Source organism: Lipotes vexillifer, unplaced genomic scaffold, assembly GCF_000442215.2.
Source record: "Lipotes vexillifer unplaced genomic scaffold, Lipotes_vexillifer_v1.1 scaffold232, whole genome shotgun sequence".
Taxonomy (NCBI): Eukaryota; Metazoa; Chordata; class Mammalia; order Artiodactyla; family Lipotidae; genus Lipotes; species Lipotes vexillifer.
The window spans coordinates 3,858,230-3,875,171 of record NW_006793997.1 but is presented as its reverse complement, the minus strand read 5'-3'; the positions used below and the strand labels follow the sequence as shown (position 1 = coordinate 3,875,171).

At 42.0% G+C, this 16,942-nt stretch overlaps 1 protein-coding gene across 1 annotated transcript in view; it reads right to left on the bottom strand.

Annotated features, from left to right (window-relative positions):
- PARN (poly(A)-specific ribonuclease) overlaps positions 1 to 16,942 on the bottom strand; it is a 166,509-nt gene that overhangs the window by 46,996 nt on the left and 102,571 nt on the right. Inside the window, exon 22 of the mRNA XM_007466961.1 lies at positions 5,142 to 5,331. Coding sequence (XP_007467023.1) covers positions 5,142 to 5,331 — 190 coding nt within the window. The remainder of the gene's footprint in view (positions 1 to 5,141; positions 5,332 to 16,942) is intronic.

Below are 16,942 nucleotides of genomic sequence, written 5' to 3'. Positions count from 1 at the left end.
GCCGCTGAGCCTGCGCGTCCGGAGCCTGTGCTCCGCAACGGGAGAGGCCACAACAGTGAGAGGCCCGCGTACCGCAAAAAAAAAAAACCCAAAACCAAAAAAAAAACATGTGGGCCTGATTTGGCCTGTGGACTACAGTTTGCCAACCACTTCTCTGGAGCAATGACAAAAAATAACACAAAAACGTATAAGCAAAAAGTTGACAGGGAAGATAAAATGGGAGGCTATAATATCAGTAAGTACTAAATAACACACAATTCATCCAAAAAGCGACAGAAAACAGAAGGACACAGAATGAGCAGGACAAGAAGGAAACAAATACCAAGATGGAAGACAGCCTCACCTGTATCATTAATTGGATTAAGTATAAAAAGCGGGGATTCTCAGAGTGGATAAAAAAGCAATACTCAACCATAAGCTGTTTATAAGAAACCGACTTTAATTATAAAGACAAATAAGTTGCCAGTAAAAGGCAAACACCTACAAGAAACAAGAGTGGCTATGTTAATATAGGACACAATAAACATCAAAAAAAGGTCATTTCTAGAACTGAAAAGAAATATTCCACAATGATAAAAGGGGCAATTCATTAAGAAGATATAACAATCCAAAATGGGCATATACCTATCAAAAGTTTCATGAAGCAAAAATTGATATAATTAATGGAGAATTAAAGCCACAACCATAGTTGGAGATTTCAATACCACTCTCAGTAGCTGAAAGAAAAAGTAGACAACCACCCCCCTCAAAAAAACCCAAACCAACAATCAGTAAAGATACAGAAGAGCTGAGCAAAACCATGAACCAACATAACTTAAAATGATATTAATGGAATATCACACTCACTCAAGTCCACATAGAACATGCACCAAGACAGACCACATGTCAGTCCATAAAATAAGTCTCAATAATTATCAAAGAAGTTCTAAATAACTCATGTGTTAAAGAAGAAAGCACAAGAGAAATTAGAAAATATTTCAATATATTAGAATATATTAGAAAATATTTTGTAATAGATGACAGTGAAAAGACAACACATCAAAATATGTGGAAGGCAGTTAAGCAAAAACTAAAGGAAAATTCACTAGAAAAGAAGAAACATAAAATCGAGGAGTTAAGTTCCCACCTTACAATGGGAGAATAACATATTAAATCCAAAACTATTAAATTCAAATAAGCAGAAGAAATAATAATAAGAGTATAAATAAATGAAAAAGCAAGACACAAATATAATAGAGAAAAACCAATAAAGTTAAAAGTTGGTTCTTAGAAAGAATTAATTGATAAACACCTAGCAAGGAAAAGAGAGAGAAAACACAAATTACTAGTATTAGGAATTTTTAAAGGGACATAACTATAGATTCTACAGATACTGAAATTATAAGGGAGTATTCTGAGCTAATAATATGCTAACAAATTTGACAACTTAAATAAAATGGAATATTCCTTGGAAAGGCAAATTCCTAAAAGTGATACAAGAAGAAAGAGAAAAGCAAAATAGTCTCATATCTATTAAAGAAATTGAGTTCATAATCAAAAACCTTTCCATAAAAAACTCTTATGCCCAGATGTCTTCACTAGTAAACCCAACCAATTTAGGAAAAAAAAAAAAAGTCCTATACACACTGTCACAAAATAATAGAAGAGGAACTTCTTAACTATACTAGTTTTATGAGGTCAGCATAATCCTGAACCAAAACTTGACAAAGATGTAAAAAAAGAGAAAATTACAATCTAATATTCCTCATCCTCATGAACAAAGATAAAAAAAAATTTAACAGTATATTCAAATCCAAAACGTAAAAAGGATAATACATCATGACCCAGTGGAATTTCTCCCAGGAATGCAAATCCAATTAAGCATTCAAAAACCAATCAATGTCATGCAAAATACTTACAAAGGGCAAAAACCATATGACAATTTTAAAAGATACAGAAAAAGCATCTGAAAATATCCAACATCTACTCATGATACAAAGTCTTAGCAAACTGGAGATGGAGGGGAACTTTCTCATCCTGAAAAAAGACTTGTATGGACAACCTAAGAATTATAGTTCAAGGGGAAACAATGAACTAACTTCCCCTCTCTAATACTGGAAGCAAGGCAAGGATATCTACTCTTCCCACTTTAACAATATACCAAAGGTGCTAGTTGGTACAATAAAGCAAGAAAAAGAAATAAAAGACATAAAGATTGGAAAAGAAAAAACTGTGTAAATTAAAAACTCTGCAGAATATTAAGAAAAAACCCAACCTGTAATCAGAATAAGTGAATTTTAAAACGTTGCAGGATACAAGGTCAATATACAACAATTAATTATATGTCTATAGAGAAGCAGCAAACAATTTGAAAATGAAACTTAAGAAACAATTCCATTTCTGATAGCATAAATAAGAAATATTTAGCGAAAAATTAACATAAGACATAAAAGACTTCTACAGTAAAAACTATAAAACAGGTCTAGTGAAGAAAGACAAGATCGCTCTAAAATTTATGTGGAATACAAAAGATCTAGAATAGTCAAAACAATATGAAGAAGAACAATGTTGGAGGGTTTATGCTACCTGATTTTAAGACTTACTATAAAGTCAGAAAAAAGAAAGTGTGGTATTGGCATAAGAATAGTAAAAAATGAGTGGAACAGATCCAGAAATAGATCTAAACATACATGGTCAATTTATTTTTAACAAAAGTGCCAAGTTAATTTAACAAGGAAAGAAAAGTCTTTTTAACAAATGTTGCCAGAACAACTAGATATCCATATGGAAAAAACTAAACCCTGACGCCTATCTCATACAAAATTAATCTGAAATGGGTCAGACTTAAATGTAAAAGCTAAAACTATAAACCTTCTAGAAGAAAGGTTTCTAGAAAATCATTGTAACTTTAGGTAGGCAAAGTTTTGGAATGGGGAAAAATACCCACTAACCATTAACAAAACAAAATTAATAGGACTTCATCAACATTAAAAATATCTGCTCATCAAAATACATCACTAATAAAATGAATATACTACCCCAGACTCAAAAAATGTATTTTCAGCACAAAGGATGTGTATCCAGAATATATAAAAGAACACCTACAAATCTACAGTAAAAAGACAAACAACCTAATTAGAAAATGGGCAAGCGACTTAAATATCCACCTGAAGCAGAAGATATTTGAATGGTCAAGAAGCACACAAAAAGGTGGTCAACAAGAGAAATGCAAATTAAAATCACAATGCAATACCATCTTATATCTTCTAGAATGGCTAAAAAAGACTGACAGCACTAAGTGTTGTCGAGGATGTGGAGCAACTGGAACTTTCATATAATACTGGGGGAATATAAAATGGTACATCCACTTTGGAGAACTGTTTGGTTGTTCTTATAAAGTTTAACATACATCTATCCTAAGAACCAACAATTCTAATCTTAGATATTTACTCAACAGAAATGAAAACATATGCCCACAAAAAATTTTTTATAGAAATGTTCATAGCAGCCTGATTTATAATAGTCCTACCTGGAAACAACCCAAATGTCCACCAACAGGAGAACAGGTTAAGGCTGTATATTCATACAATGAAGTAATACTGAATAATAAAAATTAACGTACTCGGGCTTCCCTGGTGGTGCCAAAGCAGGGGACATGGGTTCGAACCCTGGTCCAGGAAGATCCCACATGCCAGGGAGCAACTACTGAGCCTACACTCTAGAGCCCGAGTGCCGCAACTACTGAAGCCCATGTGCCTAGAGCCCATGCTCCACAACAAGAGAAGCCACCGCAATGAGAAGCCCGCGCACCGCAATGAAGAGTAGCCCCCGCTCACCGCAACTAGAGAAAGCCCGCGCACAGCAAGGAAGACCCAACGCAGCCAAAAATAAATATATATATTAAAAAAAATTAACGTACTCTTGATACACACAACATTAAGGATGAATTTCAAAAACAAGTTAAGTGAAAGAAGCCAAACATAATACCAAATGATTCCTTTTTTTTTTTTTTTTTGTGGTACACGGGCCTCTCACTGTTGTGGCCTCTCCCGTTGCAGAGCACAGGCTCCGGATGCACAGGCTCAGCGGCCATGGCTCACGGGCCCAGCCACTCCGCGGCATGTGGGATCTTCCCGGACCGGGGCACGAACCCGTGTCCCCTGCATCGGCAGGCGGACTCTCAACCACTGCGCCACCAGGGAAGCCCCAAATGATTCCATTTTTTATAAATTCCAAGAATAATCAAAATTAATCCACAGTGATAGAAATTTGAAATAGTTGCTTAGGACAGTGGGGGCTTGGAGTTGCTTGAAAAGGGGCACAACAAAATTTTGAGGCGGGGAGATAGAAATGTCCTACATCTTGCTTTCAGTGGTGGTCATCTGTGTATATGTAACTTAAAACTCCTTGAACTAAACATTTTAGATCTGTACATTTTATTATGCTATAATATGAGGTATGTTAATTATACCTCAATTTAAAAAATCTCTAAAAAACCATTTAAAAAGTAGGGAGGGCAATCCAAAATATTAACAGTGGTTGCTTCTGGGTGGTGGGTTATGGCTAATTTTTTCTTTGTTAATTCACACTTTTCTCTTCTTTACAATTTTCTATAAGGAACTCCCCCCATCCAATTTCTATACCTATGTTTTATACTTTCACAAAGATTCTAAAATATCACCAGCATTTATCTTCTGAAAGTAGGAATACAGGTAAGTAAAGGAAGTGTGTATCAAGTTCTCTTTCTACAGCAGGCATGTGGTGCAGTGTCTACGTGGGCTATGAAAGGGGTTCAGAAGCTTAGCCAGAAGCAACGTGGCAGCCTGGGAAGAGGAAGAGATCAGACGGAAGAGCTCACCTCTGACCCTGGCTTTCTTACTGAATGGTGGGCAAGACATAGAGCCCCTGTTTCTTCACCCTTAAAATGGGAATAAGATGTATTATCCCCTTGTCTGCCTCATCAGGGTTTTGTGAATGTTAACTGAAATGGTCTATAGCACAGAAGGAATTAACGGAGTAGTAACTTCTGATATTATGTGAAAAGTTAGAAAAAAGTCTTTCTCACAAGTCAGACTTACTACTTACAGTCCTATTAAGAAGCAGCGAGAAGAGCTTCGCTACAACCACGAAGCCCTTTCAAATCGACAGCCAAGAACTCTTACCTATTGGTGTGGTAACAGTGATTCTGCAAAGCATAGGAGATGCACTGCGTGTTTAACCGCTTTCTCTCAACCTCCTTCCAACTATCTTCTGTCCACTTTCTCTTGATTTGCTTCTCCTCACGCTTTGTCCCCACATATTCAGCATAGGTCTGGATCCGATAGCTCTCTGCATATTTGCTGGTATTGACAGCTACAAGGAAAAGAAAAAATCCTTATCAAAGAGTCTGGCCTAGCCCCAGGGATGTCACTTCGGAAAGATGGCCTGAGGTAGTCAAAGGAGCCCTGGGGTGAGGTCTGCACTCCCAGCCCCACTCTGCCATTTAGAAGCCAGGTGGCCTTGGGAATGTCCCATAGGCTCTCCACATCTGAGTTTTCTCACCTGGAGAAGAGATGGTCACTGCTCCTCAATCTCCCTTACAGTGTGAAAATGCTCTGTAAACTATTCAATAACCAGAATGATGTAAGCAAAACGTTAATTTTCGGAATATTTGCAGGTAACTTTATGGTCTGAAAAGTACTCCTTTTCAGAGTAAGAAAATGAAAAACAAAACAAAACCACTAAGGGAAAACTGTAAACCCTAACTTATTTTGTTAAAAATAAAGATGATAAGAAAAGCAATATTGACAACAGTGCTGATCACTGTGTCAAATACCAAAGGTCTACCATATGTCTGTGTCCGGTGCTTTGCATACATGATGTCTAATCTTCACAACGCATTTGCAAGGGAGAATTGTCTTTACTGAATATGAGAAAGCAGGTGCACAGAGGTCGGGGGGATTGCTGCAGGCCGCACCGTGGGCCAGCAGCAGTGCTGGGCAGCAAAACCAGGCTGCTTCGACCCTAAGGCCAGGGCCCTGCCTGCCGTTCCGCACTTCACTTTGGACTCTGCAGATTCAAGATATTCCCACAGTACTTGAGACCTGCCTCTTCTCCTTCTGCTTTGAAAGCCTGCTAATTCTCTGTAATGTGCCTCTGGCAGGAGTCCCTGAAAACTAGAGCTTGTTCCCTCTTTGGTGTTAATGCCTGACTAAGGCCGGGTCCGTCTTACTACCTCCTTCTCGGAGGGTGGGGGATGGAACGTGCAGGTGGCCTGGGAGTGAGGACCCACGGAAACCAGGAGGATGGGCCGCCATGTGCTGGCTCCAGCTTCTGCAGTGTGAGCACACACTCCCTGGCACACTAACACTGCCACTGGTTATTACCCACACTGGCAGCAAGACCGTAAGGGCTGGGCAATGCTGGCAGGGGCTGCCAGACTTGGGACCCGGGCAGCTGCAAAAGCACCGTAACCTGAAATAGAATATACCCACTTCTGTATACCCACTTCTAGCAAAGTTCTTGGATCAGAGTAGTTCCCAGTAAATATTATGTAAATGAAGCATGGCAGAATGCAGCAAGAGGGGACGGACACACCAGAACTAGACAAGGGACTCCAGTACTTCAGAGACCTTAAACCACAGGGAAAGACAACTGGATGAGAGGCAGATACTCCCCACATTCCCAGCCCCTGACACTTTCAACTTCACTCCAAGTGGACCAGATCTGCCTAAAACTTCTCAGCACAACAGGAGTTTATAGAATGTCATGCCCTAAATGTTTAGCCATCTAAAGAGCAAAGCAAAATAAAACAACAGAAAGAAAAATAAGAAAAGACACCTACTCTTATTATGCACCCCAATGTTCATTGCAGCACTATTTACAATAGCCAGGTCATGGAAGCAACCTAAATGCCCATCGACAGATGAATGGATAAAGAAGATGTGGCACATATATATACAATGGAATATTACTCTCAGCCATAAAAAGGAACAAAACTGAGTCCTTTGTAGAGACGTGGATGGCCCTAGAAACTGTCATACAGAATGAAGTAAGTCAGAAAGAGAAAAACAAATATCGTATATTAACGCGTATATGTGGAACCTAGAAAAATGGTACAGATGAACCAGTGTGCAGGGCAGAAATAGAGACACAGTTGTAGAGGACAAACGTATGGACACCAAGGGAGGAAAGTGGCGGGGGGGGTGGGGGGGTGAGATGAATTGAGAGATTGGGATTGACATATATACACTAATATGTATAAAATGGATAACTAACAAGAACCTGCTTTATAAAAAAATAAAATTCAAAAAAAATTCTTTTTTACTAAGAAGTTTGCTGTACTTTTCAAATATTCACTCTAGAGTTTAACAGGAAAAAAGAAAAGAAAAGAAAACAACCCTAAGGGTATTAAAGAACTTTCACATTATCCCAAGGAAGTAGATTGAGTTAGTGAAATGTGAGCTCAAAACAGCATATGCTCTGATTCACTACAAGGAGGGAAACAGAAAGTACCCAGCTCTGCAGATACACTATTGACCAAAGTCACTCAGATCAGAGAACCACAGAAATAGGATCCTTTCTTAAAAATTTTATTCCTCAGGACAGTTACTCTTCTTGCTTTCAACGGACTACACTTCTGAATTTCTTGGCTCATTTATCAACTGCCCCACAATCTGTATACCCAACAAACATCATCCATTGGTGCCTCTGTCTAGCAGCTGCTCACTGGGTGTCTGTCCCAGGGACGATGCTAGATATTTGGTAAAACAAGACATAATTTCCACCCTCTTGAGCTCACCCTGTCACATGCAAGCTTTATGCAGTTTCCTGTAAGCTTGAGACTACCTACTAAAACAGGTTCATCTATCAATGCGATACATGAGGACCCACAGATTCTACATGATTATTCTGTCCTGATCGTTGGCAAATGAGCATCTCCTGGATTTTCCTCTTTAAGTTTCATTCCTTACTCAGGCAGGTTGATTTTGAAGTGTGCCCCACAGGGATGACATGTGCAATAATGCCCCTCTCCAGTTTAATTTAGATTACCAAGTAAAAGAATAGGCTTGAGTCAACATTCCTCCTGAAAGCAGAGGTGATGATAGGGTCATAAAGGAGCCAAGATAATCTACTTAACAGCATTTGATTGTTTCCAGTAATTTAGCTCTCAGCCCCATGGACAAATGTTTCAAAAATTCCCTAACCATGGTGGGGAATTTATCTGAGCACATTTGGAATTAGGATCACTTAAAGGGGGAAACAAATAACAATCCACTTTCCACGGCTGGCCTTCACATGGCAATAATTTACCAGCATTCCTTCAAGTCCCAGCAGCTTTGCAGCTCTCAGCCTTTAATCTGGAAGCCAAGCTCTGGCCCAGAGCCACCCTTCTAATGGATGAATCAGCAAAATGAATTGGCTGTCAGCTGTGTCCTCCAGTGATTCCAGCTCGCCTGTCAGAAGCAGTGTGGCTCAGGCAGCTTGGTAACACTAACCTTTTCCAAATTTGTCAGGAAAATGATTCAAGGCCATCTTTTGGCCGTGCCACTTTGTGAAAGCCACTGCGAAACCAAACATGGTGAAGGCCCTTCCTGGTTCCTTGTGGGTGAGTGAGAGCAGCTCCTCTCCCACAGTCTCACCCACCCATGGCTTCACTGTACCGGGTCCGCTGTCTCGACACTTTGTGCATTTTAATCTTCACAACCACCCCATGAGGAAGAGATGTTCTAGTCATCACACAGATAAAGAGACTGAGCATCAGGGGAGCCGAGCAGCTTGCTTATGGTCTCATGGGGTGAGCAACAAGGCTGGTATGAAACCAAGACGTGACTTTTTTCTAAAACATAACACTGCCACAAGTCTGACATATATTTGTGTATATTTACGTGTCCATTTAGATGGACGATTATCTTATAAAATGCTTCCTTTAGAGGAGTTTTAAAGAACTACTTAAAATGTTGAGATTTTTTTCCTAAAAATGTAGACCCTTCCATTACTGTCAAGCAAAAAAATCTCGCCAAGTTGAGAGATACATAATGTTCATGGACAAGAACACTTAACATAAGACATAGAGTCCTTCCTAAATTTATCTGTAGATTTAATGCAGTTTCAGTTTTAAAAATTCCGTTTTAATAAAACAATGAAAAAATTTTAAATGAGATTTAAAAAAAAATCTCAACAGAACACAGAGCAGTGGTAGCCAGGGACTGGGGGAAGAGGTCAACCGCCAAAGGGATGAGGGAATTCTGGGAGTGATGGAACTGTCCTGTATCTTGATTGTGGTGGAGGTAACATGATGATGTGCATTTGTTAAGATGAAGACCTGGGCAACAGAACAGTGTATATTTCACTGTATATAAATTACACCTCAATTATTCTGTGGAATTTGAAAGGTTGATTCCAAATTTTAAAGGGAAGACAAATGGCCAATGATAGCCCAAACATTTCTGAAGAAGAATAAGGAAGGGGGACTTGCCTTGATAGCTAAAAAAGCTTATTGTAAACCTGTAGTACTTAAGACAGTGTAGTAATGGGACAGAAATAAACAAACTGACCAGTGGTACAGAAGAACCTAGAAACAGACCTATGCATCTGTGAAACTTTTGATTTTTGACAGAGGCAGCATGACACTGTGCAAAAGGAAAAGTTGGAAAAATTGTTTATCCACAGGAAGAAAAAAAGAAATTGGATTCTTACTCACACCAGGCCAAAAAATCAACTCCAGATGGATGAAGCACTTAAATGTCAAAAGCAAACTTTGAAAACTTGAAAAGAAAATAGAAGTGAATATCTTCCGGAGCTTGAAGTAGGAAAGAATTTATGAAGATACAAAAAATGTTAAGCATTAAAAAAAAGATCAATAAGTTTGGCTACATTAATACGAAAACTCTTGGCCACCCGAAGACACTTTAAAGAGAGGGAAGGCAATCTACACACTGGGAGAAGATATTTGTGACACATACAACTGATGGAGGATTAGTACCAGAATACATAAAAATGCCTACAAATCAGTAAGAGAACACCTAACAGAAAAATGGGCAAAAGACACGAAAAGCATTCATAGTCGTTTCACAGAAAAGGGAGCATATAACGCCAATAATTATATAAAGAGTTGCTCAACCTCAGGCAAAGGCAAATTAGAAGCACAATAAGATATCATTTTGTAGATCTGTAGAGGGAAAGGGAGAGGGAGAGGGAAGGGGGATGGGGGAAGGTGAGGGGATGGAGAGAGCCGGGGAGAGGAGAGAGAACCAAAAAAGCAAGAAAATGATCAGCATGACTTTCAGAAGAGTGACTGCCACCCACAGGGGATCAGGGGGATGGGATGGGGAGGAACAACAGGTAAATTTAATTTATTAACAATATTTTAGCTCTTTGGTTGAGTGGTGGTTTCACAGATGTTCATTACATTTTAAACAAATTGTTTAGTTTTGCTGTTGTTTTGCACTGTCCAACTCCTAAGGGCCATTTCTGAGACTAAGTTAGAAGGGCTCTGTAAGACGAGGTAAGAGTTACTCCAGTTTCAATGTCTTCAGTGATAAGGAGGTGTCCCTGAATGGTCCGTGTGCTGTAAACAATCACGGCTGCTGAAACGCCAGACTTCTCAGACCTTCCAAGGGAGGCTGAGGACATTTGTGCAGCCTGGTCATTAAGCGGCTGCAATCACTTTACTGCAGCAACTGCTGGAGGGGGTGGGGTGGGGGGAGCATCAGGAAACTTCAGAAGCAGTCACACACCGTTAGTCCCGCATTTTCTGCAGTGTCTACCCTCAGCCAACATCAGGTTCTCAGTCACTTTCTAAGGGAATTACCTATAATGCTTATCAATCCAATGGTTACAAGAAAGAAATATTTATTGGTTACTTATTCTGCCAGGTATGGAAGAATCCTGTAAGGATTATCCTGACTCTGTAGATAAGGACACTGAAGCTCAGAAGAAGTGACTAGTTCAAGGTCTCAAAGATGACACGTGTTGGGATCCAAACCAAAGCTACATTCTTTGCATGACACCATGTGCACTGGAAGCGTCCCAGACCGTGTCATTTAGAGTTTACACAGGCAAATGCCTCTGTCTGCAAGAGACTCACCTCTCCATACAACAGTTATGTAAAAAGCAGAAGGAATCTCTCCGTGATAACCTGGTATGTTAACTGCCCACCCGAAGTGACGTGTGCTGACAGTGGCCTCTGCCAGCTTTGCAGACCCAAACCCTACACCCTACCCACCAACGTGTGCTTTAATGCTCTATGGTGCCCACTTCTGACACCCTTCATGACCTCTCCTGACCCCTCCCTCAGCCGCCAGCCTGGGGCCCTGCACCACTGTGCCCTCATTCTGAGTTTTTACCCCACACCAGGAGGGCACCAAACATCGCTTTGTGTTTGCTTGTCTATTTACATGTGAACATACCAGATTCAGAAGTTTTCTCATATTCCATATAATTTGATCAACTCTGGGTTTTCAACAGCATGACCATTTTCTGACTTTTACCAGAGAGAGAATGGAGGGTTTTATCTCGGATTCTACGGGAGAACTAACTTTACGAAAACATTCAACCCTAATAATGGTCACTAAGAACATTTGCCTGTGTTCAAAAAAACTGATCTTGGGTGTACCTCCCCTCAACCCACCCAAAGAACTAAGCGGTGCACACAGGAATCGGTGGTCTGTCAGAAGCACGCGCAGCACAGCTATTTCCAGGGTGCCCAAGAGGTGAGAGCGGGTGAGCCCGCCCAGGAGATGACAGCCCTATTTTACCCTTGCCAGTCCATCCTCTTCTGTAAAACCCTGCAGAGTCTTCAAGATAAAGTGCAAACCTGCTAGAGGACTTCAGGGCCTTTAGCTTGGTCCAGCCCTCACTTCAACGCTGACTCTTTCCACACGTTTACTCAGGCACTCTTGGAGGGAAGGGACCTTAGCTTATTCATCTGTGTAGCGCCTGGGCTCTACCATGGTACTTTGGCAGGAATTTCATCTGACATTGTGGAAGGAGGGAAGAAACACAGCTTTTGTACCTGCTGTCAGCTTGTTTCTACTCAAGAGAAGAAAGCCAGAACCAGGGTACATATTCACATCTTCAGTGAAAAATTCCATGAGGAAGGGTGGTTCAGCAGATGAAGAGCCCTGGGCTGGAAACAAGAAGAGCTGGCTCTGACTCTGAAGGGCAGGCTCCCTTGGGCAGGAGCAGTCTGTGCACATTGCCACACCTGAGCCTCACAGCAACGCTGGGAAAGAAATGGCAACGGCCCTTGACAGCAGACTCGGCGAGGCCAATGCACCTGCCCCGGGCACATGGTCAGGACCCAGGGCTTGTGATTCCTGTCCCTTGCTCTTCATACATTGCATACTTATCCAATAAAGGGTTGCTTGTTTGTTTGTTTGTACAGTACTAAGGCTAGGGAATTCCCTGGCGGTCCAGTGGTTAGGACTCTGCATTTTCACTGCTGAGGGCCCGGGATCGAACCCTGGTTGGGGAACTAAGATCCCACAAGCCATGCGGCGTAGCAGAAAAAGAAAAAAGCTAAAGATGTGGAGAAGAAAACACCCTCCACAAACTGGACAAAGGCTGACGTGTAGACATGGTGACATCTACTTAAAATCTACACAAAGGGAGGCAATGAAGTCAAGTGGGAAAACCACAGGTTCCAAGGCCACGGTGGCCTAGGTTCAAATCCTGCCCCCCGATCTTAACTTGCCTGAGGCAAGTCACCTGCCTCCCTGGGCTTCCCTTTCTTTATCCATAAAACAGGCATATCTACCTACCTCAGAAAGCTATTAGGAAGGGCAGAGAGTACATACACAGAGCTCTCAGCACAGGGCTTGGCACACAGTAGGTGCCTAAGTAATGAGGCTATGGCTGTTAGATCACAAAACATATAATTCAGACTAAAAGAATGGCGTCTAAGCCACATAAGATATTCTACAGTGAAACAGATTCAGCGAGCTGTATAGCTCAACACACACTGTTGGGCGAGAAGTGAGGGGGGCCTCACAGACCTGAGTCTGCAAAGCTCACGAGATACTGCTATCGTTTAGAATTGGGGTCTTTCCCACGCAAAAACGTGGAAAATACAGGAACCGATACGTCAACCATACTGGACAAGTATAAAATCAAAAAGTCTGAATTATAATTTTTAAAAATTGAACTGAGACCAAACTTAATCAATTAATTTTCACTAACTCTCCTGGCAACACCATAGTCTGCTTCTGAAACGTGCATCTCATTCATTCATTCCACAAACACTGGCTCCAGGTACTGTGCTGGGCACCGGCATGTGGAGGAAGGGAAGAGACGGTCCCTGCCCGGAAGAAGCTTACAATCTAGGAGAGGAGGAAAGGAACAGAAAGGATTGGTAGGGGAGAACCAGGGAGGCAGGAATCGAGGTGAGAAATGATGATTTCAGCATGAGGAGGAGCACGAGGTTGACTGTGGGAAAGAAGCTGCTGCTTAAGCTCTCGCTCCCACGGCCTCTGCCACCTGCCTCCACTTTTACTGAAGGGTGTCACCAAGGAGCACTGCTCGCATTAACCAGCCTGGGTGGTTTTTTTTTTTTCTTTTTTCTTTTCATGGTTCCCAGCTGAAAAGTCGATTAAGAAGAAATAAAGCTACCATTTATTTAGTACTTACTATATATAAGAGCTGTGCTGACTGCTTTACAAATAAATGTATTTAGTTCTTGCTTGTTCATTTATTCACCCTTCCACCTGTTTGTGAACACAGACGCTAATGTATGAAATTCTCACTTGTTCATTTATTCATCTATCCATTCATTCATGAACAAACACACCATCTTCTATGCACGGGCAACTGGAGCTGAATCAGAGACCTGGTCCTTGTATTCGCCGGGAGGGAAGGACAGGGCACAGAGCCCCACACGTGTGCTGAGGGTTAGAAAAGCGCTCTGGAGTTTCCAGCGGGAGCTAGCTGGTCAAGCCCAGGACACAGGGACCGTTTCCCTAAGGAAAAGACATTCAGCCTTTCCTGAGACCGAAGGCTGGGAGAGCAGACAGTGTCAAAGACACTGGGGGTAGGGAAGCGTGTTCCAGGCAGAAGGAACACCGAGTGACCTATCTGAGTGAGGAGACACAGTCTTGACTGAGGAACTGAAACACAACCTTAACAGTGGAGACTAAAGAGGGAGCGGGGAGGACCTGAGGTGAAGCCGGAATGATGGACACGTCCCTGAGGGCTCCGGCTAAGTACAGAGGGAGTCACCATGGGGTTTTGGTTACCAGGAGGGTGGGAGTGTGATCTGATGTGTGTTCCTACAAGATCACTGCGACTGAAGGGGAAAACAGGAATGGGAATGGAGAAGGCGTGGAGTAAGAAAAGAAGTCCTAGTGGAACTGTGAGGAACAGCAAACATTTAATCACCTTATAGATGGGGAGGAGCGGGCAGGGGAGCCTGGAACGCTGTGGGCCCAAGAGGAGGGGACTAAGAAAGTCTTGGGCTGTGGAGCCCAGGAAGGAAGGGTGGGTCAACGTACTGAGCAACCACACAAGACGAGACAAGGGCTCAGGGGCTTTATGGCACGGAGGTCACCAGGGACCTCGGCTAAATGAGAGGGCACGATGGCTAGGGTGATGAATCCAGACCACTGGAATTTGTAAAAGGAAAGAAGTCATGGGGAGCAAAGGGAACTGGGATCTAGGAGTCCTTTTGAAAAGATGGATTAGATTCAGCAGGTTTTCTCACTGTTGGAAGAAGCAGCAGGTGGGCCTGGGGATAAGGGACAGCGAAAGGCCTGGAGAGGAAACGGGGCCCAGAGCACACGTGGGGACCCCACTTCCGAGAGAAGGGAGGAGCAGGTGCAGAGCTTGATGAATCTGGGGTAGGAAGCCCCACCCGGAAGCTGGCTGTTTTTGGGTAAAGGGAGTGGGTCTTCCAGAGAGCCCCAGAGCTGAGGCCGGGAGGACAGGAAGGGCAGAAAAGGCTGTGGAGCTGTGACTTACGAGGACCCAGCTGGAGACAGCGGCCTTCTAGGCAAAGTTACCAATCCACCCGTGCTCTCTTTCTCCTCAAAGCAACCCCACAAGGTGGGCAGGACCTCTTGTTTTTACAGACAAGGAAACAGGCTGAGAGAGGTTGAGTAACCTGCAGAGGGCCAAGATAATGAACTGGCAGAGCTGGATTTGAATCCTCACCTCCCTGACTTTGATACCAGGCTTCCGACGACACTTTTAACCTGCCCCTCAAAGCTGTCAACACAGCAGCTGCTCTAAACCCAAGCCAGACAAAAAAAGGTTTTCACAAATGCTGACACAGCTCCTTAAAAGATGGGGTAGTGATATGCAGGAGGTAAGAATGATTTTATGATGGAGTCAAACAGGAGCAGATGGAGTTCCAAAAAGTTTAGAATTGAGAGTCACTTTAAAAAAAAGACAGAGAATACCTTTTTTTGTTTTTTAAATAAAGACGAAAACACACAACTTACAATAGGGAGCTGGGAAGCAATTCCATACCTAATGGTATTGACGAACTTGACAGACAGCTGAAAGACCTAAGGCAATTTGCAACATTCTTCACACTTTGTGGGAAAAAATTAAGATTGATGTCTCAACTACACAGGAATAATTTAAAGTAAAATCAAAGACCTCCTCCTAGAATGTGTGAAATGGCAGATCCTAAATGTCAGGAACACTGAATAAATTATACTCTAGGGAAGACTAAACAGTACATGTTTTAGTTATACTATTTTATAACAGTATCTTTAAGGTCTACATATATCACAAAGGAGTACAAATAAATAATAATCATGGTTTACAGACAGGTTACCATGCACCAGATGCTGTATTAGCTCTAATCCTAATATATTACCGTTATGTTCTATAATATCCTAATATATTAATCCTAACATACACTCTTTCATCTCTAATCGTACATCTACAAAACAGCCCTATTTTGAGTATGACAAAACAGAGACCCAGATAGGTTAAGCCCCTTGCCTGACATCACAGTGCTGGACAGTGGAAAATGGCCAGATTTAACCCACTGCTGATACAACCTCCCCCTACACGGGTACCTTTCGCCCTCTAAAGGCATACAGTGTCCAGTAGGTTTTAAGTTGCAACAGTGTCACCAAACAAGACCTATCTTTTCTAGGCAACCCACTCTGATGTTTCCTATTCTGTTTCTTTTCTCTCTTCTTTTTTATTCTGGCGTCAACTAGCACTGATTTTTTGACCCACTGATGGGCCATGACTCGAAGTTTGAAACAAGCCACAGCTCACTGACACCCACCATTCAAAGTGGCATTTCTGTGCGACAATGCGCTTTGTGTTCTAAAAGGTTAATCAACAAAAGAACTTTTAGGACACAACCTATTCACCAATCAGAGCCAGTGTGTAAACTGAACTGCTGGATCGAGGTAGTGGCCGGGTCTGCAGTCAGAGTTAAGAAGGGTTCACTGGTTCTCGCTAGCGATGTTTCAGATGCCAGACACAAATATACACCAAATATAAATGTCCCCACATACACCAAGACAACACTTTTGGACTGTTAACCTTGGCAGTTTGAGCTGTTTATGAAGCATTAAATCTGACACAATATTAGTGCTATTGTGATAACACATAAATGCACCAACTTTTCTCCACGTCCCAAGACCATGTTTACAAAAAGCCTCACAGAACAGCATATTTTCAGACTTAAAGGTTTCAATAGGTGAAAAGCTTAAAGTCTGTTTGTGTACAAGCCAACCAGATACGGGAGATGCTGTACTGCAATATTTACACTTTCATTAAATGTCTCTCTGTGGATGTTTTGATGTGGTTTTCATTTGATAAAAGAATTTACTTACAGCTCATGACTAGGCTTATTCATTAACCAAGTGAAACCCAGGAGGGAAGGAGGGGGCCTGGGGAGAGAACGAGAATGACAGGCCTTTATCAGCCAGGCAGGGCTGAGCTATCTTACCTGCAGGGTGAGTCATTACCCCTGGGAAGGAGGGTATCAGTCCCCAGAAGCAAACTGGCCTCTCCCAAC